General features: G+C 50.9%; 1 protein-coding gene across 1 annotated transcript in view; it reads right to left on the bottom strand.

Moving 5' to 3' along the window:
• Window positions 1-2154: 2154 nt before the first annotated feature.
• Window positions 2155-27533, bottom strand: part of LOC140389079 (uncharacterized) — a 121335-nt gene continuing 95956 nt past the window's right edge. Inside the window, exons 9-13 of the mRNA XM_072473238.1 lie at window positions 19521-19616; window positions 19207-19440; window positions 15498-15520; window positions 15263-15408; window positions 2155-6766 (exon numbers count right to left, since the gene is read on the bottom strand). Of these exons, the coding sequence (XP_072329339.1) occupies window positions 6222-6766; window positions 15263-15408; window positions 15498-15520; window positions 19207-19440; window positions 19521-19616 (1044 nt within the window). The 3' untranslated portion in view covers window positions 2155-6221. The remainder of the gene's footprint in view (window positions 6767-15262; window positions 15409-15497; window positions 15521-19206; window positions 19441-19520; window positions 19617-27533) is intronic.

Below are 27533 nucleotides of genomic sequence, written 5' to 3'. Positions count from 1 at the left end.
GGCAGCATTCCTGGACTTCCAAGACAGCAAAACTGGCGCCGCACCTGGACCGATTCCGCGACCGTGGAGGGCTCGCACTGGCACCACTTGGACACAATGGATCCCAATGTGAAACAGTGCAGGATTCGCCGGGTCTGTGATGACACTCGAGAGGTTGACAAGCTGCAAACGCAGATAGGCACTTCCCTCCCCACACAAACTATCCCAGCCAACAGGATGGTACTGATTGCGCTGGAACACGCCATAACTCAAGGCTGCCTTGCAGACCGTGGCAATGGTGCTCCGTGTCCGTCCCCCCTGACCACACAGCCCACCACCCGGCCACCCCCGCTATTCTCCCCGGCCCTGGCAGAAGCCATCCAGCCACCGGCAGGACTGTCAGCAAACTATGGCGATATTGGACAGTTCCCATATTCCCTATCTCTCCCTCAGCAGCCATGGCGCTTGTTTCACGATTTCTAAAAGCACAAGCGAACCTCGCCATCGGGAATTTACTCCCCAGTGGAGGCGGAGCATCGCGGAGGCCCTGGAGAATACTGAATTGGGTCCGCTAATGATATGCCAACAGCGTTTACTGTACGTACATTCTGGAATGCATTGACGTCGCAGTTGAGGCACCGGAAAATTGTGATTTGATGCAAAACCGGCGACGGCTACGATTTCAGTGTCATAGCCGATTCTCCACCCAATTGCCGTTCCAGTGTCAGCCAACGGAGAATCCCGCCCCTTATTTTTCTCTGATTTGCTTATTGGCCTCTCGAGTGAGAAAAATATGCAAATGTAACACCACCTACTCCCCCGGGCAAAGAGTTTAGATTTGGATGCAATTTCAGCAGCACTGTAGTTGGGAGCACGTTCAAGGCTTATGCCAATCTGGGGGAAACATGGATTTGAGCCGGGGAGGATGGATACGAGGTTTCGGGGATGGGAAGAGAGAAGGGTGAAGGAGATGAAGGATTTGATTTTGGAGGGACGGTTCGCAAGCTTGGAGGAGTTGAGGGGGATGATTGGGTTTCCGCGTGAGGAGGGACTTCAGTATATGCAGGTGCGGGACTTTGCAAGAAAGGTTTTTCCCGACCTTTCCAATGGCACCTGCCTCCTTGCCGATTTATGGGAGAATTTGGGAGGAGAATAAAGTGTCCATGGCGGGGGTTAAGGTCAAGTGGAAGAAGGAGTTGGGGTTGGTGCTGGAGGAGGGACTGTGTTGTGAGATGCTGTGGAGGGTGAATGCCTCGATCTTGTGCGCGAGACTGGGGTTTATACAGTTTTTTGATTTTTAAAAAAAATATGGGGCGAGATTCTCCGACTCCCCCGCCGGGTCGGAGAATCGCCGGGGTCTGGCGTGAATCCCGCCCCCGCCGGTTGCCGAATTCTCCGGCACCAGATATTCGCCGCCCGCTCCCCCCCCCCCCCCACCCCCCCGCGATTCTCCGGCCCGGATGGGCCGAAGTCCCGCTGCTAAAATGCCTGTCCCGCCGGCGTAGATTAAACCACCTACCTTACCGGCGGGACAAGGCGGCGCGGGCGGGCTCCAGGGTCCTGGGGGGGCGCGGGGCGATCTGGCCCCAGGGGGTGCCCCCACGGTGGCCTGGCCCGTGATCGGGGCCCACCGATCCATGGGTGGGCCTCTGCCGTGGGGGCACTCTTTCCCGTCCGCCTTCGCCACGGTCTCCACCATGGCGGAGGCGGAAGAGACTCCCTCCACTGCGCATGTGCGGGAATGCCGTCAGCGGCCGCTAACGCTCCCACGCATGCGCCACCCGGAGATGTCATTTCCGCGCCAGCTGGCGGGGCACCAAAGGCCTTTTCCGCCAGCTGGCAGGGCGGAAATTCGTCCGGCACGGGCCTAGCCCCTTAAGGTTGGGGCTCGTCCCCCCAAGATGCGGAGCATTCTGCACCTTTGGGGCAGCGCGATGCCCAACTGATTTGCGCCGTTTCGGGCGCCAGTCGGCGGACATCGCGCCGATACCGGAGAATTTCACCCATGTTTATTCAAAATTTTCAACCAAGCACTCCAGAAAGGAAAAAAACAGAAACAAAATTGTACACAGGAAATCAAACAAAGATACATTAACCCCATTTAACAAATAAATACAAAAGCGGGGGAAACGCGCCCTTTTAACAAAAACAGAAACCCACCCCCCCTGCACCCCCACCCCGGGTTGCTGCTGTTTCGACCTCCACCTAACGTTCCGCGAGAAAGTCTAGGAACGTTTGCCACCGCCTGGAGAACCCGTGCACAGACCCTCGCAAGGCAAGCTTTATCCTCTCCAACTTAATGAACCCTGCCATGTCATTGATCCAAGCTTCTATGCTCGGAGGCTTTGCATCTCTCCACATTAGTAGGGTCCTCCACAGGGCTACCAGGAACGCAAAGGCCAGGATTCCGGCCTCTTTCGGCTCCTGCACTCCCGGCTCGTCCGATACCCCAAATAACGCTATCCCCCAGCTTGGCTTGACCCGGGTGTTCACCACTTTGAACATAGCCCTCGCAAAGCCCCTCCAGGACCCCTCCAGCGCCGGGCATGTCCAGAACATATGGCCGTGATTTGCTGGGCTCCTCGAACATCTCAAACCTCTGTCCTTCACCCCAAAAAACCTACTCATCCTCGCCCCTGTCATATGCGCCCTATGTACTACTTTGAACTGAATTAGACTGAGCCTGGCACAAGAGGAGGAGGAATTGACGCTGCCCAGGGCATCAGCCTACAGACCCTCATCCAGCTCCTCCCCAAGCTCCTCCCACTTGCCCTTCAACTCCTCCACTGAGGCCTCCTCCGCTTCCTGCAGCTCCTGATAAATCGCTCTCCTGATAAATCGCCGAGACCTTGCCTTCTCCAACCCATATACCCAAAATCACCCTGTCCTGAATTCTTCGTGCTGGAAGTAGCGGAAATTCCCTCACCTGCCGTCTCACAAACGCCCTCGCTTGCATATATCTAAAAGCGTTTCCGGGAGGCAACCCAAATTTCTCCTCCAGCGCTCCCAGGCGAGCAAAAGTCCCATCAATGAACAGGTCCCCCATCCTTTTAATTCCTGCCCGATGCCAACTTAGGAACCCCCCAAATATCCTACCCGGCACAAACCTATGATTATCCCGTATCGGGGACCAAATTGAGGCCCCCACCTCACCCCTATGTCGCCTCCACTGTCCCCAGATCTTCAATGTCGCCGCCACCACCGGGCTCGTGGTGTACCGCGTCGGCGGTAGCGGTGCCGACACCAGCGCCCCCAAGCCAATACCCACACAAGACGCCGCCTCTAGCCTCTTCCACGCCGCCCCCTCTCCCTCCATTACCCATTTACGGATCATCGCCACATTCGCTGCCCAATAATCACACAGATTCGGCAGCGCCAGCCCGCCCCTGTCCCGACTGCGCTCCAGAATCACCCTCTTCACCCTCGGGTCTTGCTCGCCCATAAAACCCCATAATACTCCTGCTTACCCGCTTGAAAAAAGCCTTGGGGATTAGGATGGGCAGGCACTGGAACACGAACAAGAACCTCGGGAGGACCGTCATCTTGACCGACTACACCCTACCCGCCAGGGAAAGTGGCAACACATCCCATCTCCTAAAGTCTTCCTCCATCTGGTCCACCAACCGTGCCAAATTAAGCTTATGCAAGGCCCCCCAGCTCCTAGCTACTTGGATACCCAGGTATCGAAAGCTCCTCTCTGCCCTCTCCAACGGCAGCTCCTCTAGCCCCCTTTCCTGGCCCCCCGCATGCACTACAAAGAGCTCACTCTTCCCCATGTTGAGCTTGTAGCCCGGGAAGTCCCCAAACTCCCTAAGGACCTGCATAACCTCTGCCATCCCCTCCACTGGATCTGCAATATATAACAGGTCATCAGCATACAACGACACCCGGTGTTTCTCCCCTCCACGGACCAACCCCCTCCAGTTCCTAGACTCCCTTAATGCCATGGCCAGCGGCTCAATTGCCAGCGCGAACAGCAAAGGGGACAGGGGACACCCGTCTCATCCCCCGGTACAATCTGAAATATTCCGATCTCCGCCGGTTCATACACACGCTCGCCACCGGGGCCCTGTATAACCACCTGACTCACCCTATGAATCCTTCCCCAAACCCAAACACTTCCCATAGGTACTCCCACTCCACCCGATCAAAACTTCTCCTCGTCCATAGCCGCCACCACCTCCGCTTCCCCCCCCCCCCACCAAGGGCAACATAATCACGTTCAGGAGCCTCCGCACATTCGCATTTAACTGCCTGCCCTTCACGAACCCCGTCTGGTCCTCATGTATCACTCCCAGGACACAATCCTCAATCCTCGTAGCGAGAACCTTCGCCAGCAACTTGCCATCTACGTTAAGGAGCGAGATCAGCCTATACGAACCGCACTGCAGTGGGTCCTTGTCCCGCTTGAGAATCAGCGAGATCAGCGCCCGAGACATTGTCGGGGACAGAGTCCCTTCCTCCCTCGCCTCATTGAAGGTTCTCACCAGCAACGGGCCCAACAGATCCACATACTTCCTATAAAATTCAACCGGGAACCCATCCAGTTCCGGGGCCTTGCCCGCCTGCATGCTCCCCAATCCCTTAACCAGCTCCTCCAGCCCAATCGGGGCCCCAAGGCCAGTCACCTGCTCTTCCTCCACCTTCGGGAACCTCAGTTGATCTAAGAACCGCGGCATCCCCTCTCCCCCCTCCGGGGGCTCTGACTTGTACAGGTCCCCATAGAAATCCCTAAATACCTCATTTATTTTAACCGCACTCCGCACCGTATTCCCCCCCTATCCCTGATTCCTCCAATCTCACTCGCCGCCTCCTTCTTATGTTGCTGATGCGCCAGCATCCGACTCGCGCTCTCCCCATACTCATATACTGCCCCCTGCATTTTCCTCCACCGAGCCTCTGCCTTCCCCGTGGTCAATAAATCAAATTCCATTTGGAGGTTCCGTCGCTCCCTCAGCAGCCCCTCTTCGGGGGCCTCTGCATAGCTCCTGTCCACCCTTATGATCTCCCCCACCAACCTCTCCCTCTCCATCCTCTCTCTCCTCTCCGTGAATAGTCCTTATGTACATGGGAGAAAAAAGAGAACTCTCTGGCCACCGGCCTGGCAAACCTCCACAGATCCACTCCCCCCATCTGGTCCATAAACCCCCTTAGCACCTTGGCCGCAGCCGGCCTCTTACCGTTCCTTGACCTGGATCGGTCCAATGCTGGGTCCAGTACTGTATTAAAGTCCCCCCCCCCCCCCATTATCAAGCTCCCCGCTTCCAGATCCGGGATCCGACTCAACATACGCTTCATAAACCCTGCATTGTCCCAATTCGGGGCATACACATTCACCAGCACCACCCGGGTCCCCTGCAACCTAACACTCACCATCACTTATCGATCACCATTATCCGCCACAATATTCAGCGCCTCGAACGACACCCACTTCCCCACCAGTATTGCAACCCCTCTGTTCTTCGCATCCAGCCCTGAATGAAAGACCTGCCCTACCCATCCCTTTCTCAGCCTGATCTGATCTGCCACCTTCAAGTGTGTCTCCTGAAGCATAGCAACGTCTGCCTTCAGTCCCTTTAAGTGCGTGAATACCTGGGCCCGCTTGACCGGCCCATTCAGGCCCCTCACATTCCATGTTATCAGCCGGATCAGGGGGCTACGCGGGTTTATACAGTTGAGGGGCGCACCTGACGAAGTCAAGGATGAGCCGACTGTTTGAGGGCGTAGAGGATACTTGCGAACGGTGCGGGGGGGGCCTGGCTAATCATGTGCACATCTTCTCATACTGCCCAAAGTTGGGGAAATTCTGGGGGTCGTTTTTTAGCACCATGTCGGCAATCCTACATGTCAGAGTGGGTGTCAGACCTGCCGGAGTTGCAGACGGGAGCGGGGGCAGATGTTTCAGCCTTCACCTCGCTGATCGCCCGCAGGCGGGTCCTGTTGGGGTGGAGGTCAGCTTCTCCACCCTGTGCCTCGGTGTGACTGGGGGATCCAATGCAGTTCTTGCATCTTGAGAAGGTGGAATTTGCCTGAAAGGGGGCAAATGAGGGGCTCCACAAGAAGTGGGGTTTGTTTATTTTGCATTTCGGAGAACTAATTACCGTCAACTGTTAGGGGGGTTGATTGGTGCAGTTTATTGTATTTGGGGGTGTCAAGTTTTTGTTTTGTTTATTTTGTAAAATGTTAAAATGCGAAAAATTTGAATGAAAGCACATTTTAAAAAAATAAATCAGTTTAAGAATCTACAGTACAAAATGAAGCAGTTTCAGCGGAGCAGCATTTTTACCCTCATTGAGTGATCCAGGATAGAAAAAAGGAAAGAGCTTCTCAGTGAAGCTGTCAGTGAAAGTGTGGAGAACGGACATGTCATCGGCATTGTAAAAGGACACCTGTCCTTCCTCATAGTCCAGAAATATTCCAATCTTCCTGGGATTTACACTCAGGGTCAGGGAGACTGATGGGCTTTCAGTAGCTACATATTGATTCTCAACTTGCAGCGACAGAAGCCAGTAACCGTGCTTCGAACACGGTCTTATCGATCCCTTCCTATTGGCTGATTCACTCACCACACCCACGAGCCACTGATTCTTTCTCCCAACTTCCACTTCCCAGTAATGCTTCCCTGCTGTGAAACTCTGTGAACACAGGACACACTGACACTTGTCAAATCTCTCCGGGTTATCAGGAACCTGTAATGCTCTGAAACCAAATTTCATACTGGTCCGGTCCTCAGACAGGACGAGGTTACGATGCGCTGTGTTTGGGTCCAGGGTCAGTGAGGCTGGAACTGGTGGAAATAAAACAGACATCATGTTTAATATTTTAGATAGAGGAAGTTGTAAGGACACAGATTAATTTCTGACATCTGTAAAACAGGAATCAGCATCCAGTCCATAATATTTTTATCAGTGAATACTATGGTCCACAGTTAAAATATATTCCCAGTGTGTGCAGTCAACAGGTATTACAAACATTGGCATGTTGTACGGCTAGGTATAATCACAGAATCACATTGGCCATCAAGTCTGCATCGACACGTGAAAAGTGCCTGACCTACCGACCTAATCCCATTTGCCAGCACTTGGCCCATAGCCTTGGATGTTATGACGTGCCAAGTGCTCATCCAGGTACGTTTTAAAGGATGTGACACAACCTGTCCCTATCACCCTCCCAGGCAGTGCATTCCTGACCGTCACCACCCTCTGGGTAAAACGGATTTCCCTCAAATCCCCCCCCCAAACCTCCTGCCCCTCGCCTTGATTTTGTGTCCCCTCGTGACTGACCCTTCAACTAAGATAACAGCTGCTCCCTATCCACCCTGTCCATGCCCCTCATAGTCATGTACACCTCGATCAGGTCGCCCCTCTGATCCAAAGAAAACAACCCAAGCCTATCCAATTTCTCTTCATAACAATTTTTCTTCATGACTTCATAACCATAATTTAACACGCAGAAAACTGTACCGTTTCGGATGTGTATAACACGGTCTTTCTCGGCACTGCCCCGCTATCAAACGGGACTCTGTCGTCTTTTCTGGCCTCGGTTGGGAGCTCCTCATTTCCTGCACTGACGTGCTCAGCTCATCAGTGCAGGAAAAGGTCAGGCGCCATTTTCAAAATGCCGCCCCGATCTCTCAACCCCCCTCAGACACCAAACCACAGCTTCCAGACCCCACCCCCACTGCCCCAAAATACCTCTAAGGGGGTCCTCGAGCCTCCGCACACCCCACCTCTTAAGGACACCCCCGGGCACGATCCCTGACATGGGAAACCTGGCACCTGAACACCTTGGTGCTGCCAGCCTGGCACCCTGGCAGTGCTCCTGGCAGTGACACTCTGGCAGTGTGCAGTGGCACTGCCAGCATGCCCGGATGACTGCGGCAGCGGTAGGGTACCACCTGCTAGAGTCCCACCACCTAGAGGCCTCCGAAGGCCAGGGAGACCTCCACCCAGGTTCCGTTATGCCTGGTCCATGTTTGTGTAGACCAGTGTTTATTATTTTTTTAAAAATTTTAAATAAATTTAGAGTACCCAATTCATTTTTTCCAATTAAGGGGCAATTTAGTGTAGCCAATCCACCTACCCTGCACATCTTTTGGTTGTGGGGGTGAAACCCACGCAAACACGGGGAGAATGTGCAAACTCCACACAGAGCCGGGATCGAACCTGGGACCTTGGCGCCGTGAGCAGCAGAGCTAACCCACTACGCCACTGTGCTGCCCTATGTGGACCAGTGTTAAACGGCACCATGGCAAGGTCACCCAGCCACGGCCATTCATTCCCAAGCCTCAGGAGTATCGGGTGCTGACATATTTAAATGAGTCAAATGGTCTGAAGGTAGATAAATCACCTGGACCGGATGGACTACACCACAGGGTTCTGAAAGAGATAGCTGAGGAGATTGTGGTGGCATCGAAGGTGATCGTTCAAGAATCACTGGAGGCAGGGAGGGTCACAGAGGACTGGAAAGTGGCTAATGTAACACCACTGTTTAAGAAGAGAGGCAGAAGACGGGAAATAATAGGCCAGTGAGCCTGACTGTCATTGGTAAGATTTTAGAGTCCATTATTAAAGATGAGATCGCGGAGCACTTGGAAGTGCATGATAAAATAGGACTGAGTCAGCATGGCTTCGTTAAAGGGAGGTCATGTCTGACAAATCTGTTAGGGTTCTTTGAGGTAGTAACAAGGAAGTTAGACAAAGGAGAACCAATGGACTTGATTTGATTAGATTTCCAGAAGGCCTTTGACAAGTTGCCGCATAGGAGATTGTTAAATAAGTTAAGAGCCCATGGTGTTAAGGGTACGATCCTGGCATCGATAGAGGATTGGCTGACTGGCAGAAGACAGAGAGTGGGGATAAAGGGGTCTTTTTCAGCCGGAGACTAGTGGGGCGCCTCAGGGGTCGGTGCTGGGACCACAACTTTGCACAATATACATTAATGATCTGGAAGAAGGAACTGAAGGCACTGTTGCTAAGTTTGCAGATGATACAAAGATCTGGAGAGCGACAGGTAGTATTGAAGAAGCAGGGGGCCGCAGAAGGACTTGGACAGGCTCGGAGAGTGGGCAAAGAAGTGGCAGATGGAATTCAATGTGGAAAAGTGTGAGGTTATGCACTTTGGAAGGAGGAATGGAGGCATAGACTATTTTCTAAATGGGGAAATGCTTAGGAAATCAGAAGCACAAAGGGACTTGGGAGTCTTTGTTCATGATTCTCTTGAGGTTAACGTGAATGTTCAGTCGGCAGTTAGGAAGGCAAATGTAATGTTAGCATTCATGTCGAGAGGGGTAGAATACAAGACCAGGGATATACTTCTGAGGCTGTATAAGGCTCTGGTCAGACCCCATTTGGAGTATTGTGAGCAGTTTTGGGCCCCTTATCTAAGGAAGGATGTGCTGGCCTTGGAAAGGGTCCAGAGGAGGTTCGCAAGAATGATCCCTGGAATGAAGAGCTTGTCGTATGAGGAGCGGTTGAGGACTCTGGGTCTGTACTTGTTGGAGTATAGAAGGATGAGGGAGGATCTTATTAAAACTTACAGGATACCTTGCGAGACCTGGATAGAGTGGACGTGGAGAGGGTGTTTCCACTTGTAGGAAAAACTAGAACGAGAGGACACAATCTCAGACGAAAACAGAGATGAGGAGGAATTTCTTCAGCCAGAGGGTGGTGAATCTGTGGAACTATTTGCCGCAGAAGGCTGTGGAGGCCAAATTATTGAGTGTCTTTAAGACAGAGATAGATGGATCCTTGATTAATAAGGAGGTCAGGGGTTATGGGGAGAAGGCAGGAGGATCTCGTGAGGCATTCTGAGTGTCGTCAATGTCTCATCGCGTCACCGAGTCAGACGCAACAAGGCCGTTCGATGGTGCCCTAAATGTTCCATCGTAGACAACATCCTGGTGAATCACCTCTGCATCCCCTCCAGTGTAATCAGATCCTGCCTATAATGTGGCAGCCAGAGTTGCACACAGTACTCCAGCTGTGATCTCACCAAAGTTCTACACAACTCCACCATGACCTCCCTGTTTTTGTAATCTATGCCTCAACTGATAAAGGCTAGTGTCCCACGTGCCTTTTTCACCATGCTATTATCTTGCCCTTCTGCCTTCAAATCTAAGAACAAATATGCTAAGGTCCCTTTGTTGCTCGATACTTCCCAGTGTCATGCCGTTCATTGAATACTTCCTTGTCAAATTACTCTTTCCAAAGTGTATCACCTCATACTTTTCAGTGTTAAATTTCATCTGCCACTTTTCTGCCCATTTGCCCACCCCATCTATATAATCTTGAGGGTTCTACCATTCACTGTATATTCCCTACCTGTATTAGACCTTCCAAAATGCATTACCTCACATTTGTCCAGATTAAACTCCATCTGCCATCTCTCCGCCCAAGTCTCCAAACGATCTAAATCCTGCTGTATCCTCTGACAGTCCTCATCGCTATCCGCAATTCCACCAACCTTTGTGTCGTCTGCAAACTTACTAATCAGACCAGTTACATTTTCCTCCAAATCATTTATATATACTATGAACAGCCCTCCAATCACAAAAGCACCCTTCTATTGCTACTCTCTGCCTTCTATGACCTAGCCAGTTCTGTATCCATCTTGCCAGCTCATCCCTGATCCCCTGTGACTTCACCTTTTGTACCAGTCTGCCATGAGGGACCTTGTCAAAGGCCTGACTGAAGTTCATATAGACAACATCCTCTGTCCTACCTGCATCAATCATCTTTGTGACCTCTTCGAAAAACTCTATCAAGTTAATGAGACACGACCTCCCCTTCACAAAAGCGTGCTGCCTCTCGCTAATACGTCCATTTGCTTCCAAATGGGAGTAGATCCTGTCTCGAAGAATTCTCTCCAGTAATTTCCCTACCACTGACGTAAGGCTCACCAGCCTGTAGTTCCCTGAATTATCCTTGCTACCCTTCTTAAACAAAGGAACATCATTGGCTGTTCTCCAGTCCTCTGGGACATCACCTGAAGACAGTGAGGATCCAAATATTTCTGTCAAGACCTCAGCAATTTCCTCTCTAGCCTCCTTCAGTATTCTGGGGTAGATCCCATCAGGCCCTGGGGACTTATCTACCGTAATATTTTTCAACATGCCCAACACCTTGTCTTTTTGGATCTCAATGTGACCCAGGATCTCAATGTGACCCAGGCTATCTACACGCACTTCTCCAGACTCAACATCCACCAATTCCTTCTCTTTGGTGATTACTGATGCAAAGTATTCATTTAGTACCTCGCCCATTTCCTCTGGCTCCACACATAGATTCCCTTGCCTGTCCTTCAGTGGGCCAATCCTTTCCCTGGCTACCCTCTTGCTTTTTATGTACGTGTAAAAAGCCTTGGGATTTTCCTTAACTCTATTTGCCAATGACTTTTCATGACCCCTTTTAGCCCTCCTGACTCCTTGCTTAAGTTCCTTCCTACTTTCCTTGTATTCCACACAGGCTTCGTCTATTCCCAGCCTTCTATCCCAGACAAATGCCTCCTTTTTTCTTTTAGACGAGGCCTACGATATCTCTCGTTATCCAAGGATCCCGAAATTTGCCGTATTTATCCTTCTTCCTCACAGGAACATGCCGGTCCTGAATTCCTTTCAACTGACATTTGAAAGTCTCCCACATGTCAGATGTTGATTTACCATCAAACATCCGCGCCCCCAATCTAGGTTCTTCAGTTCCCGCCTAATATTGTTATAATTAGCCTGCCCCCAATTTAGCACATTCACCCTTGGACCACTCTTGTCCTTGTCCACCAGCACTTTAAAACTTACTGAATTGTGGTCACTGTTCCCGAAATGCTTCCCTACTGAAACTTCTACCAGCTGGCCAGGCTCATTCCCCAATACCATGTCCAGTACAGCCCCTTCCCCAGTTGGACTATCAACATATTGTTTTAAGAAACCCTCCTGGAGCTCCTTAAAAACTCTGCCCCTTTCCATGCCCCGAGCACTAAGTGAGTCCCAGTCAATATTGGGTAAGTTAAAGTCGCCCATCACAACAACCCTGTTGCTTTTACTCCTTTCCAAAATCTGTCTACCTATCTGTTGCTCTATCGCCTGCTGGCTGTTGGGAGGCCTGTAGTAATGCCCCAACATTGTGACTGCACCCTTCTTATTCCTGATCTCTACCCATATAGCCTCTCTGCCCTCTGAGCTGTCCTCCTGTAGTACAGCTGTGATATTCTCCCTAACCAGTAGCGCAACTCCGCCACCCATTTTACATCCCCCTCTATCCTGCCTGAAACATCTAAATCCTGGAATGTTTAGCTGCCAATCCTGTCCTTTCCTCAACCAGGTCTCTGTAATGGCAACAACATCATAGTTCCAAGTACTAATCCAAGCTCTAAGTTCATCTGTGTTACCCGTTATACTTCTTGCATTAAAACATATGCACCAGGCCACCTGTCCCGCTGTTTTCAGCAACATCTCCCTGTCTACTCTTCCTCAGAGCCATACTGGCCCTATTCCCTAGTTCTCCCTCAATGTTTTCAGTTTCTGACCTATTGCTCCGGTACCCCCCCCCCTGCCATACTAGTTTAAACCCTCCCGTGTGACACTAGCAAACCTCGCGGCCAAGATATTAATGCCTCTCCAGTTTAGATGCAACCCGTCCTTTTTATGCAGGTCACACCTGCCCCGGAAGAGCTCCCAGTGGTCCAGATAACGGAAACCCTCCCTCCCACACCAGCTGTTTAGCCATGTGTTTAGCTGCTCTATCTTCCTATTTCTAGCCTGACTGGCATAGAACATAGAACATACAGTGCATAAGGAGGCTATTCGGCCCATCGAGTCTGCACTGACCCACTTAAGCCCTCACTTCTACCCTATCCCCATAACCCAATAACCCCTCCTAACCTTTTTGGTCACTAAGGGCAATTTATCATGGCCAATCCACCTAACCTGCACGTCTTTGGACTGTGGGAGGAAACCGGAGCACCCGGAGGAAACCCACGCAGACACCGGGAGAACATGCAGACTCCGCACAGACAGTGACCCAAGCCGGGAATCGAACCTGGGACCCTGGCGCTGTGAAGCCACAGTGCTATCCACTTGTGCTACCGTGCTGCCCAAAGGGGTTTTTTTTTCTTGTGTACTTTGATTTTGATTTATTTCTTTATGTACTGGATTACAAAGGGAAAAACTTTTAAGTTGCGACGGGGGGGGGGGGGGGTTTCTTTTCTGTAAGAAAGATGGTTGATTCTTGCAAGCATAATTTTGCTTAAGCTGCTGGAAGCTTCTTCTATTGTGTTTGATTCTGTTTGAAGATGATGGGACTGATAAGAATCGGTTAAAGGGGGAGGGCCCTGTTGCCTTCGCGTTGGGGGATGGTGTGTTTGCTTTGGGGATTGTTGTTACTGTGTGGAGTGCTTGTGCTATGTTTAGGGGGGATAGATTCTGGCAGATGGCAGGTTTTGTGACGGCAGAGGGTGGGAGCTGATGGACTAGCTGGATAGCTAGTTCACGGGAGCAAAGTGGGGGGAGAGCTCAGGAAAGACGAAGTGGGGGAGGGGAGGGTGGTTGGAGGGGGGGGGTACTACTGACGGGTAAGGGACAGCTAGTAGACTGGAGATGGAGATCAGATGGCGGTTGCCGCCAAGGGGCGGATCAAGTGAGGCGCGGAACACGGGCTAGGAGCTGGCCTAGGAAAGGTCATGGCTGATCGACAGGGGAGGAGGTCATGGGGCCCCCCCCGACCAGACTGGTTACGTGGAATGTTCGTGGACTGAACGGGCCGGTTAAGAGAGCCCATGTGTTTGCACACCTGAGACAGTTAAAAGCAGACGTGGCCATGTTACAAGAGGCAAATCTGAAGCTGGGAGACCAATATAGATTAAAGAAGGGATGGGTCAGGCAAGTGTTTCATTCAGGACTGGACTTTAAAACAAGGGGGATGGCTATCCTGATTAACAAAAGGGTGACATTAGAGGTGGGGAAGATAGAGGCAGACCCGGGAGGCAGATTTGTTATGGTTAGCAGGAAGCTAGAGGGAATGGCAGTGGTGTTGGTGAATATATATGCCCCAAACTGGGATGATGTCGCGTTTGTCAGGAAGATGCTGGGAAAGATCCCAGACCTTGATTCACACCGGCTGATCATGCATGGTGACTTTAATACGGTCCTGGACCCGAGATTGGACCGGTCGAGTCCTAGGTGGACCTGGGACAGAGAGGAACACAATTAGCCAGGGCTCTCAGTCTGATCACTGTGCAGTGAGTCCTGGGACAGACAGGAACACAATTAGCCAAAGCTCTCAGTCTGATCATTGTGCAGTGAGTCCTGGGACACAGCAACACAATTAGCCAGGGCTCTCAGTCTGATCACTGTGCAGTGAGCCCTGGGACAGAGAGGAACACAATTAGCCAGGGCTCTCAGTCTGATCACTGTCCAGTGAGTCCTGGGTCAGAGAGGAACACAATTAGCCAGGGCTCTCAGTCTGATCACTGTCCAGTGAGTCCTGGGACAGAGAGGAACACAATTAGCCAGGGCTCTCAGTCTGATCAATGTCCAGTGAGCCCTGGGACAGAGAGGAACACAATTAGCCAGGGCTCTCAGTCTGATCACTGTGCAGTGAGTCCTGGGACAGACAGGAACACAATTAGCCAGGGCTCTCAGTCTGATCACTGTCCAGTGAGTCCTGGGACAGGGAGGAACACAATTAGCCAGGGCTCTCAGTCTGATCACTGTCCAGTGAGTCCTGGGACAGAGAGGAACACAATTAGCCAGGGCTCTCAGTCTGATCACTGTCCAGTGAGTCCTGGGACAGGGAGGAACACAATTAGCCAGGGCTCTCAGTCTGATCACTGTCCAGTGAGTCCTGGGACAGAGAGGAACACAATTAGCCAGGGCTCTCAGTCTGATCACTGTCCAGTGAGTCCTGGGACAGAGAGGAACACAATTAGCCAGGGCTCTCAGTCTGATCACTGTCCAGTGAGTCCTGGGACAGGGAGGAACACAATTAGCCAGGGCTCTCAGTCTGATCACTGTCCAGTGAGTCCTGGGACAGAGAGGAACACAATTAGCCAGGGCTCTCAGTCTGATCACTGTCCAGTGAGTCCCGCTGGAGTATCCGAGTGACTGGATGTTAAATAAGATGTTCTCATCACCTCATTCTTGAATTATTCAATCTCAAGTTGGACATAAAGAATGGCCCCTTGAGTGAGGTTCCAGTGATCTGTACCCAGTAACAGGCAGCACCTTCTGGAGAGGGGGTGAGGGAACAAGAACCTGTACAGAAAGTAGACACAATGCTGTGGGGTTTCTTACCGGGAGAGATGATCTGTTTCATTCCCTTCCACACTATGTACAGTAACGGACCTCGAAACCTTGTGTATTTCCGTCTGGGAACGATCTCTATCTCCACATCTTCACCTCTCTCTGCACCTTTCTCATTCTCCTCTTTATCCAGATACCTGTTTAAATGGGATTGATTTAATCACTCACCCTGGATACAGACTGATAACAGTGTAAAACTGTGTGAGAGTTTGGATTAGACACGCACCTTTCCTTCAATCTTTTCAGTTCCTGCAGGACAGAGAATCAGAAACATTTAAGTAAACAATGTGTTGTTTGAATTTTACTATTTAATAATGTGCATTTAGTAATTTTAGTCAAATGTGAAGGGATCTGGGTGGATTCCTGTGATTTGATACCACATCAGTGATCACAGCCACCCTAACCCTACCACATACAGTCAATAGGGTTGCCTCTGCTGTTGAAGACTTTGAAAGTACACAGATTGTCCATTTTATTTCTGGTCTCAAATTTACTAGTGATTTAAGAGCTCATCTCTGGGGGGCGATTCTCCGATATGGAGCACAGTGTTCGCCCCGTCGTCAACGCGTCGCGTTTCACAACGGCGCGAACCGGGCCCTGGCACGACCGTTTTGGCCCCTACAGGGGACCAGCATGGCGCTGGAGTGGTTCACGCCACTCCAGCCTCCTTTTGCAGCGCCAAATGGGCGCCGCGCCAACCCGCGCATGCGCTGTTGGGCCGCTCCAACCCGCGCATGCGCGGGGGACTTCTTTAGCGCGCCGGCCCCGACCAATAGGGTCGGTGTTCATGGGCCGGCTGCGCCATAAAGTAGGCCTGGGGGAAGGGAAGAGGCGGGTGGGCCCCGATCGCGGGTCAGACCCCATTGGAGCCCCCCCCCCCCCCCCCCCCGCCCCCCCACCCCCCCCGCCCACAGGCTGTCCCCGACCGTTCCCGCAGAGGTTCCGCTGGCAGCGACCAGGGGTGAATGGCACCGGCGGAACTCTGTCGTATCGGCGCGGCCGCTCAGCCCATCCGGCCGGAGAATCGGCGGCAACGCCGATTCCAGCGGCCCGCAAGTGGCGCCGATTCTCCACACCTCGGAGAATCGCGCACCGGCGTCAGAGCGTCAGGGCGTGGTTGCGGTAATTCTCCAGCTCGGCGCGGGGCTAGGAGAATCGCCCACCTGATCTTTGATGCCCTGAGCTGGAGACAGTGATGTTACCTTTAAATGCAGCCTACCTTTAATAGGGAGACAATTCCAGCAACTCGATTTGAACAGAATGAGTCTCGTTGTGGTCCAGTCAGATAGCCCCCTATTGCTCAGTGTTTGAATTGGTGTCACCCATGGTACTGAAGCCCAACATGTCACTGCTTTCAGGACGAGCAGCATGGCACTCACCATCAATGTCACTACTCACTGCCCAAACGTCCTGTTCATGTTCCCCCAAATCTCCTGCTCTGTCTTCTTTCACCCCAGCAGGATAACCTTCTCATCCTGTCCTGCTGATGTGTTTCTCCAAATTCCGGTTCGTGAACTATATCCCTCAGTTACTTCCCACAATTTCTCTTCATCTCAGTCTAAATGCCCTACCCCATATCCTGAGACTGTGACCCCTTGTTCTAGACCCCCCACTCCAGCCAGGGAACAACATTCCTGTATCCAGTCTGCCTGGCACTTTCAATTAGATCCCCTCTTATTCTTCTAAGTTACAATGTATACAGGCTCAGTCGACCAAACCCCTTCTCATACAACAATCCTGCTATCCCAAGAATTTGCCTGGTGAACGTTTGCTGCATTCGCATCAATGGCAAGTATATCCTTTCTTAGATAAGGAGACGAAAACCGCACACAGTGGGCACAATCAAACAAAATTTCAGCAGAATCCTGTGTCGTGCATATAGCCGGGTGTTTCCCGGCACTCACAGTGTCAAGAAACACCACACTATCTAACGGGACTCTGTTTAAATCCAGGGCCTCAGCGGGGAATGCCCCGCCAAGGCCGCTCTTAGTCCCATTTCCTGCACTGAGGAGCTCCGCTCATCAGAGCTCCATTTTAAAATGGCATCCCAATCTCTTGAACCCCCTGACATGGCCCCAGAGACCCCTCAAAGTCGCAACTCACATATGAGAGACCTCGGGCCCTCCCGCACCACACCTCACATGAGCAGGGCACCACCGGGCCCAATCCCCAGGCGAATTGCATTTTGAATTTGGATTTCATTTATTGTCATGTGTTGCGAGGTACAGTGAAAAGTATTGTTCATAGAATCATAGAATTTACAGTGCAGAAGGAGGCCATTCGGCCCATCGAGTCTGCACTGGCTCTTGGAAAGAGCACCCTACCCAAGGTTAACACTTCCACCCTATCCCCATAACTCAGTAACCCCACCCAACACTAAGGGCAATTTTGGACACTAAGGGCAATTTATCATGGCCAATCCACCTAACCTGCACATCTTTGGACTGTGGGAGGAAACCGGAGCACCCGGAGGAAACCCACGCACACACGGGGAGGATGTGCAGACTCCGCACAGACAGTCACCCAAGCCGGAATCGAACCTGGGTCCCTGGAGCTGTGAAGCAATCGTGCTATCCACAATTCTACCGTGCTGCCCCAATCTGCGTTCTGCGTACAGTCCAGACAGATCATTCGAGACATGAAAAAAAACATAGGAGATACGATAAATACACTACGTAAATACATAGACACCGGGTGAAGCATATGGAGTGTAGTGCTACTCAGTAGAGAAGATGCATAGAGTGATCAGTTCAGTCCATAAGAGGGTCACTCAGGAGTCTGGTACCAGCGGATAAGAACCTGTTTTGAATCTGTTAGTGCGTGTTCTCAAACTTTTGTATATCCTGCCCGATGCGGGAAGTTGGAAGAGAGAATAACCTGGGTGGGAGGGGTCTTTGATTATGCTGCCCGCTTTCCCAAGGCAGCGGGAGGTGTAGACACAGTCAATGGATGGGAGGCGGGTTCGCATAATGGACTGGGCTGTGTTCATGACTCTCTGTAGCTCCTTACAGTCTTGGGCCGAGCAGTTGCCACACCAGGCTGTGATGCAGCCTGATAGGATGCCTTCTATGGCGCATCTGTAAAAAGTGGTAAGAGTCAATGTGGACATACCAAATTTCCTTAGTTTCCTGAGAAAGGATAGGCGCTGTGATGTTGTGCTTTTTAGAGTGACACTAGCTGTTTCTCTCTAATATGCAAATTTGCTAGATACAGGTCCCATCCACAATGTGCGCGGTACAGATTGAGATGCCTTGCGAGATCCATTTAGATCTCATGAGGAATGGTGGGCCGGGTACATCCCAGAAGAGGGATCTCCCGGCAAATGCCGCCCATGCCGCTCCCCTGTTCGGGTGCGTCTGTCAGTGTGTTTGTCTGTTAATGTGAAAAGAAAATGGAGTAGAATGGAAAACTGATTCACAATTGCCTCCTGAGTGGAATTTCCACTTCTCAGTGTCTGAAACCAACTTCTGATGACCTTCTGTTCTCAGATTTGTCTCCATGGGATCTGGTTTCGTCCCAGGCCTCCGCTCCACGTATCGAGTTTGAATGATTATGACTGTTGTCTCAATGTTCCTCACAGGTCTCTTTCTCCACCCCTGGTTTTGGGACACCCGCCTCATCTCCCCCCCTCCTTTTCTGTTTCAATCTGGTCCCAGTTACACTGCAGTCAGAAGTGTTGACAGTGTGGGAAATCACTCTGACACTCCATCTCGATCCTGACTGATACCTGTTAGTCCTCAGTAATACTGCAGCCAACATGAGGTGCTGTCAGTGTGGGACAGTCTCCTCAGCAGTCCCGATCTCAATCCTGACTGATACCTGTTAGTCCTCAGTTATATGCACATTGTGCATTGTTGTGATGGGGTTTGAGCCCTGTAATAAAACGCCGTTTACAAACAGACCAACAATTTGAGGGTTAGGTTATAAAGGGTCACCTTAAGAAAGGAGACACTGTCTTGCTGGTCAATGTCTACACAAAGGTTCGCTATCTTCTCCTCAAGTGAGGCCAGTTCCTCTTCAATTCTTCTCAGATTCTCCTCCATTGGTCGCAGATCTTCCTCCTTTTGTCTCTTCAGCTCTTCAATTAAACATTTTTCTTTATAATGAAGATATTGATGGATTTTGTTAAATTGTGCAGAGATACCTTTCTCCAGGGATCCAGTGAGCTCCTATGACAGCGAGAGAAATCATTTAAACAGCGGGTTGTTAAAGGGTTGCAGTGTTTAAAAGGAACTGAAGTAATCCTCACCTCCAGTTCTGAAATCTTTATCTTCTGCTGCTGTTTTAATTCACTTTGATTTTTCTTTTCATTCTCCATGGAATCCAAAGATGATTTCAGCTGCTCCTAAAAATGGAATCAGATCTCAGCACGATCCATTGTAATGTCTGCTGTTTTGGGCGGCATGGTGGCACAGTGGTTAGCACTATTGCTTCACAGCGCCAGGGACCCGGGTTTGATTCCCAGCTTTGGAGCCCCCAGCTACAGGGAGGATCGGTGGCCGTTTTGAGCTGAATTTCCGGGCGTAAAACAGCACCGGTCCCACACCGGCGTGAGGACATAGCTTCAGTTCGGAGAATCGAGCCCCCTATACTTGCTTCCTTAATAATAGATTTTGAATAAAATTAATTTAGAGTACCCAATTATTATTTTTTCAATTAAGGAGCAATTAGCGTGTCCAATCCACCTACACATTCAGACACGGGGAGAATGTGCAAACTCCACACAGACAGTGACCTCGGGCTGGGATTCGAACCCGGGTCCTCAGCGCCGTAGGCAGCAGTGCTAACCACTGCCCCCAAAAAATGTTAAAATAACTGGCTTATAGTTTCCTACTTTCTGCTTCCCTCCCGTTATGAATAATTAGCATTTGTCCAATCCCCTGGAATCTTTCCCACATCCAGGGAATTTTGGAATATTACAATCTGAAATAAAGACAATTTAGATAAAGCTACATTTCACTACAGTAATAGTGGAAACACTGTCTCAATAAAGGAAACTTGCAGAAAGCTACATTACACTACAGTAATAGTGGAAACACAGTCTATAATAGAGGAGATTTACATAAAGCTACATTGCATTACAGTAACGGTGGCAATGCAGCTGGTAATGAAGAAAACTTACATAAAGCTACATTACACGACAGTAATGGCGGAAACAGAGTCTGCAATGAAGGAAACCTGCATAAACCAAATTACACTCAATGCAAAGGGAAAGTCGCCATAGTCCCAGTTGGGCGGCACGGTGGCACAGTGGTTAGCACGGTTGTTTCACAGCACGAGAGACCCAGATTAAATTCCAGCCATGGGTCACTGTCAGTGTGGAGTTTGAATGTTCTCCCTGTGCCTGCGTGGTTTTCTCCCGGATGCTTTGGTTTCCTCCCACAGTCCAAAGATGTGCGGGTTAGGTGGCTTTGACGAATGTGATATAAAATAGTTACTTTAGAGATATTAGTTAATGTAATGTAGAGGTAGGCCAGTCTAATTCTGGTTAGTTCACAGACAAAGGATTTCAGACCGCATGGAAAAGCAGGAAGAGGTGGGTCCACCAAAGCAGGAGAAAAGGATGCTGGGTAATAGGGGCCAGAGGAAGGGATTGGAAGTGAGCCAATCAGAATAGATCAACAGGTCAGGAGGGATATAGGATGACCTATGGGCATCGTGTATGTGAAACATGATGCCATTTGAATGTATCAGTGCAGATTCCTTTGTTCCATATCCTCACTTGATTCCAGAAGTCCATGGAGCAGAATGTGCTTCATGCTCCTGAGAATTGAGGAACGCTTGCAAGCTAAATAAAATAACTAATGCTGTACCTGCAAATCCATCTCGACTTTTATTGAGGCCAGACTGACGGGTAAAGAAACTTGGGATTCTACAGCTTGGCTGTGATCAGTTGTCCCTTAGTGTCCCCGGATGTGCAAGTTTGTTTATGGAGTTACAGGGATGACAGGGGAATGGACATGGGTCGGGTGCTCATTCACAAATAACATTAAAAGACAGTAATAGTGGGTACAGTCTGTAATAGGAGAAACTTACATAGAGCTATGTTACACTGCAGGATATAGTGGGGCCACAGTGTGTAATGAAGGAAAGTTACATAAAGCCTAACAGTGGTTAGCACTGTTGCTTCACAGCGTCAGGGTTCCGGGTTCGATTCCCGCTTAGGTCACTGCCTGTGCGGAGTCTGCACGTTCTCCGTGTGTCTGTGTGGATTTCTTCAAGGTGTTCCAGTTTCCTCCCACAAGTCTCGGGAGACGTGCTGTTAGGTGAATTGGACATTCTGAATTCTCCCTCTGTACCCGAGCAGGTGCCGGACCGATGTGGCGTTAGGAGGTTTTCACTGCAGTGATAATGTAAGCCTACTTGTGACAATAAAGACTATTACTATAACAAATGAAATGTTCAGAAAGCAATATTACCCTACAGTAATGGTGGAACACAATCTGTAATAAAGGAAACATACATAAAGCTACATTACACTAGAGTAACAGCGGAAATATAGTCTGTAATAAAGGAAACTTACATGAAGCTACATTATCTACCGTAATAGTGGTAACTCAATCTGTAATAAAGGAAACTTTACATAAAGCTGCATTACCGACAGTAATATGGAAACACAGCCTGTAATACAAGAAATTTGGATTTCGCACTGTTATGCAGCTCAAGTACCAACCCTCCAGATTGTCCTGGTGTCTTCAGGAATTTAAGATTAATCCTCAGGATTTCGCTGGCAGCGACCCAGGAGAAAAATCATCGGAAGGAACATGAAAAAAAGTCAGTGTTCATCATGTTCTTGGAAAACTTGTTTTCATTATAAAAATCAGGATGCAGGGAAACATTGATTGACAGTAAAATAAAATGATCCAATCTGCTGATGAAGGTTCTGTTCATTTCCCAATTCGTTGTGAAGACAATGCTGATCAGGATGGACATGCCCCGCTCGACTTCCGGGTGCGGCGATGACCAGCTGAGTCGCACGTTTCGGCAGCTCCCTGTGAAACGGACTTTTGGGCTCTTGATAGGAGCCCCAACGGCAATTTTGACGGCTAAAAACACTGTGCGGTAAACCAGAAGGGAATCCCCCCTGGATACGGATGGAAAAAGGAGGAGAGAGTGGCCAGATTGCAGTGGATCCTTTAGAACAGCGGCAAGGAAGGCAAGCAAAAACCAAGATGGCGTCGGAAGGTGGCAGTTTAACATGGGGCCCTGAACAACAAGAGTTCTTGAAATGCTGTGTGGAAGAGATCAAAAAGGAAATGAAGAAAGAGCTGTTGGCCCCGATACTACAGGCGATCGAAGGGCTAAAGGAGGAACAAAAGACCCAGGAGCGGGAGCTTCGGGTCGTGAAGGCAAAGGCAGCCGAGAATGAGGACGATATACAGGGCCTGGTGGTGAAGACGGAGACGCAGGAGGCACATCAGAAACGATGTGTGGAAAGGTTGGAGGCACTGGAAAACAACGCAAGGAGGAACAACCTGAGGATTCTTGGTCTTCCTGAAGGTGTGGAGGGAGCGGACGTCGGGGCATATGTGAGCACGATGCTGCACTCGTTAATGGGAGCGGAGGCCCCGGCGGGTCCGTTGGAGGTGGAGGGAGCATACCGAGTGATGGCGCGAGGACCGAGAGCAGGAGAAATTCCCAGAGCCATAGTGGTGAGATTCCTCCGTTTTAAGGATAGAGAAATGGTCCTTAGATGGGCGAAGAAAACTCGGAGCAGTAAATGGGAGAACGCGGTGATCCGCGTTTATCAAGACTGGAGTGCGGACGTGGCGAGAAGGAGGGCGAGCTTTAATCGGGCCAAGGCGGTGCTTCATAAAAAGAAGATAAAATTTGGAATGCTGCAACCGGCAAGACTGTGGGTCACATATCGAGGGAGGCACCACTACTTTGAGATGGCGGATGAAGCGTGGACTTTTATTGTGGAAGAAAAACTGGAATGAGCGGGTTATTAAAAAGAACGTTCGAACAAAGTGGTGGGGCGAATGTGGGGGGCAAAGAGGGGTTTTATGTACTAATCCTGCGATGTGGTAACTTTTCTCTCTCCCACAGGTGGTGATGGGGGGAGGAGGGGAGGTGGAGGAGATGGGGCGTTGGCCATTGGGGGCGGGGCCAAGGGAGAAGCGCGGGCTTGGTTCCCGCGCTATGATAATCATGGCGGGAATAGAGAAGCAGGAAGGAGGGGGCGTCGCACGGTGCGAGCCGAGGTCACGGGGGGAAGCCGAGGTCAGCCAGAGTTTGCTGACTTCTGGGAGCAACATGGGGGGAGTAATTACGCTAGCGGGGGATCTAGCGGGGGGGGTGGGAGGGGGGAATTACTGGGTTGCTGCTGCTGGGGAGAGGGGGGAGCTGGTATGGGAGAGGATGGGCGGGGGGGCACCGCCTGGGGGAGATACAGCTGCGTGGGAACCGGGTGAGGAGCTGGAAAAAGGTGATGGCTAATCGACAAGGGGGGGGGGTAGGAAGCCCCCCAACTCGGCTGATCACGTGGAACGTGAGAGGGCTGAACGGGCCGATAAAGAGGGCACGGGTACTCGCACACCTTAAGAAACTTAAGGCAGATGTGGTTATGTTACAGGAAACGCACCTGAAACTGATAGACCAGGTTAGGCTACGCAAAGGATGGGTGGGGCAGGTGTTCCATTCGGGGCTAGATGCGAAAAACAGGGGGGTGGCTATATTAGTGGGGAAGCGGGTAATGTTCGAGGCAAAGACTATAGTGGCGGATAACGGGGGCAGATACGTGATGGTGAGTGGCAAACTACAGGGGGAGACGGTGGTTTTGGTAAACATATATGCCCCGAACTGGGATGATGCCAATTTTATGAGGCGGATGCTAGGACGCATTCCGGACCTAGAGATGGGAAAGCTGATAATGGGGGGAGATTTTAATACGGTGTTGGAACCAGGGCTGGATAGGTCGAAGTCCAGGACTGGAAGGAGGCCGGCAGCAGCCAAGGTACTTAAAGATTTTATGGAGCAGATGGGAGGTGTAGACCCGTGGAGATTTAGCAGACCTAGGAGTAAGGAGTTCTCGTTTTTCTCCTATGTCCATAAAGTCTACTCGCGAATAGACTTTTTTGTGCTGGGTAGGGCATTGATCCCGAAGGTGAGGGGAACGGAGTATACGGCTATAGCCATTTCGGATCACGCTCCACACTGGGTGGACTTGGAGATAGGGGAGGAAACAGGAGGGCGCCCACCCTGGAGAATGGACATGGGACTAATGGCAGATGAGGGGGTGTGTCTAAGGGTGAGGGGGTGCATTGAAAAGTACTTGGAACTCAATGATAATGGGGAGGTCCAGGTGGGAGTGGTCTGGGAGGCGTTGAAGGCGGTGGTTAGAGGGGAGCTGATATCAATAAGGGCACATAAAGGGAAGCAGGAGAGTAAGGAACGGGAGCGGTTGCTGCAAGAACTTTTGAGGGTGGACAGACAATATGCGGAAGCACCGGAGGAGGGACTGTACAGGGAAAGGCAAAGGCTACATGTAGAATTTGACTTGCTGACTACAGGCACTGCAGAGGCACAATGGAGGAAGGCACAGGGTGTACAGTACGAATATGGGGAGAAGGCGAGCAGGTTGCTGGCACACCAATTGAGGAAAAGGGGAGCAGCGAGGGAAATAGGGGGAGTGAGGGATGAGGAAGGAGAGATGGAGCGGGGAGCGGAGAGAGTGAATGGAGTATTCAAGACATTTTATAAAAAATTATATGAAGCTCAACCCCCGGATGGGAGGGAGAGAATGATGGGCTTCTTGGATCGGCTGGAATTTCCCAAGGTGGAAGAGCAGGAAAGGGTGGGACTGGGAGCACAGATCGAGGTAGAAGAAGTGGTGAAAGGAATTAGGAGCATGCAGGCGGGAAAGGCCCCGGGACCGGATGGATTCCCAGTCGAATTCTATAGAAAATATGTGGACTTGCTCGCCCCGGTACTGACGAGGACCTTTAATGAGGCAAAGGAAAGGGGACAACTGCCCCCGACTATGTCTGAAGCAACGATATCGCTTCTCTTAAAGAAGGAAAAGGACCCGCTACAATGCGGGTCCTATAGACCTATTTCCCTCCTAAATGTAGATGCCAAGGTCCTGGCCAAGGTAATGGCAATGAGAATAGAGGAATGTGTCCCGGGGGTGGTCCACGAGGACCAAACTGGGTTTGTGAAGGGGAGACAGCTGAACACGAATATACGGAGGTTGTTAGGGGTAATGATGATGGCCCCACCAGAGGGAGAAACGGAGATAGTAGTGGCGATGGATGCCGAGAAAGCATTTGATAGAGTGGAGTGGGATTATTTGTGGGAGGTGTTGAGGAGATTTGGTTTTGGAGAGGGGTATGTTAGATGGGTGCAGCTGTTGTATAGGGCCCCAGTGGCGAGCGTGGTCACGAATGGACGGGGATCTGCATATTTTCGGCTCCATAGAGGGACAAGGCAGGGATGCCCTCTGTCCCCATTATTGTTTGCACTGGCGATTGAGCCCCTGGCGATAGCGTTGAGGGGTTCCAAGAAGTGGAGGGGAGTACTTAGGGGAGGAGAAGAGCACCGGGTATCTTTGTATGCGGACGATTTGCTACTATACGTGGCGGACCCGGCGGAGGGGATGCCAGAAATAATGCGGATACTTGGGGAGTTTGGGGATTTTTCAGGGTATAAATTGAACATGGGGAAAAGTGAGTTGTTTGTGGTGCATCCAGGGGAGCAGAGTAGAGAAATAGAGGACCTACCGTTGAGGAAGGTAACAAGGGACTTTCGTTACCTGGGGATCCAGATAGCTAAGAATTGGGGCACATTGCATAGGTAAAATTTAACGCGGTTGGTGGAACAGATGGAGGAGGATTTCAAGAGATGGGATATGGTATCCCTGTCAATGGCAGGGAGGGTGCAGGCGGTTAAGATGGTGGTCCTCCCGAGATTCCTCTTTGTGTTTCAGTGCCTCCCGGTGGTGATCACGAAGGCTTTTTTAAAAAGGATTGAAAAGAGCATCATGGGTTTTGTGTGGGCCGGGAAGACCCCGAGAGTGAGGAAGGGATTCTTACAGCGTAGCAGGGATAGGGGGGGGGCGGCACTACCGAGCCCAAGTGAGTATTATTGGGCCGCTAATATTTCAATGGTGAGTAAGTGGATGGGAGAGGAGGAGGGAGCGGCGTGGAAGAGATTAGAGAGGGCGTCCTGTAGGGGGACTAGCCTACAGGCTATGGTGACAGCCCCATTGCCGTTCTCACCGAGGAACTACACCACAAGCCCGGTGGTGGTGGCTACACTGAAGATTTGGGGACAGTGGAGACGGCATAGGGGAAAGACTGGAGCCTTGGGGGGGGTCCCCGATAAGAAACAACCATAGGTTTGCCCCGGGGGGAATGGATGGGGGATATGGAATGTGGCAAAGAGCAGGAATAACGCAACTGAAAGATCTGTTTGTGGATGGGAAGTTCGCGAGTCTGGAAGCGCTGACCGAGAAATATGGGTTGCCCCAGGGGAATGCATTCAGGTATATGCAACTGAGGGCTTTTGCGAGGCAACAGGTGAGGGAATTCCCGCAGCTCCCGACACAAGAGGTGCAGGACAGAGTGATCTCAAAGACATGGGTGGGGGATGGGAAGGTGTCAGATATATATAGGGAAATGAGGGACGAAGGGGAGACTATGGTAGATGAACTAAAAGGGAAATTGGAAGAAGAGCTGGGGGAGGAGATCGAGGAGGGGCTGTGGGCAGATGCCCTAAGCAGGGTAAACTCGTCGTCCTCGTGTGCCAGGCTAAGCCTGATTCAGTTTAAGGTATTACACAGGGCACATATGACTGGAGCACGGCTCAGTAAATTTTTTGGGGTGGAGGATAGGTGTGCGAGGTGCTCGAGAAGCCCAGCGAATCATACCCATATGTTTTGGTCATGCCCGGCACTACAGGGGTTTTGGATGGGGGTGACAAAGGTGCTTTCAAAAGTAGTAGGAGTCCGGGTCGAACCAAGCTGGGGGTTGGCTATATTTGGGGTTGCACAAGAGCCGGGAGTGCAGGAGGCGAGAGAGGCCGATGTTTTGGCCTTTGTGTCCCTAGTAGCCCGGCGCAGGATATTGCTAATGTGGAAAGAAGCCAAGCCCCCGGGGGTGGAGACCTGGATAAATGACATGGCGGGGTTTATAAAGCTAGAGTGGATTAAGTTCGTCCTAAGGGGGTCGGCTCAAGGGTTCACCAGGCGGTGGCAACCGTTCGTCGAATACCTCGCAGAAAGATAGACGGAATGGGAAAAAGAAGGCAGCAGCAGCAGCCC

Source organism: Scyliorhinus torazame, chromosome 14 (genome assembly GCF_047496885.1).
Source record: "Scyliorhinus torazame isolate Kashiwa2021f chromosome 14, sScyTor2.1, whole genome shotgun sequence".
NCBI classification, from domain to species: Eukaryota; Metazoa; Chordata; class Chondrichthyes; order Carcharhiniformes; family Scyliorhinidae; genus Scyliorhinus; species Scyliorhinus torazame.
This window is presented reverse-complemented; position numbering and strand designations above follow the sequence as displayed.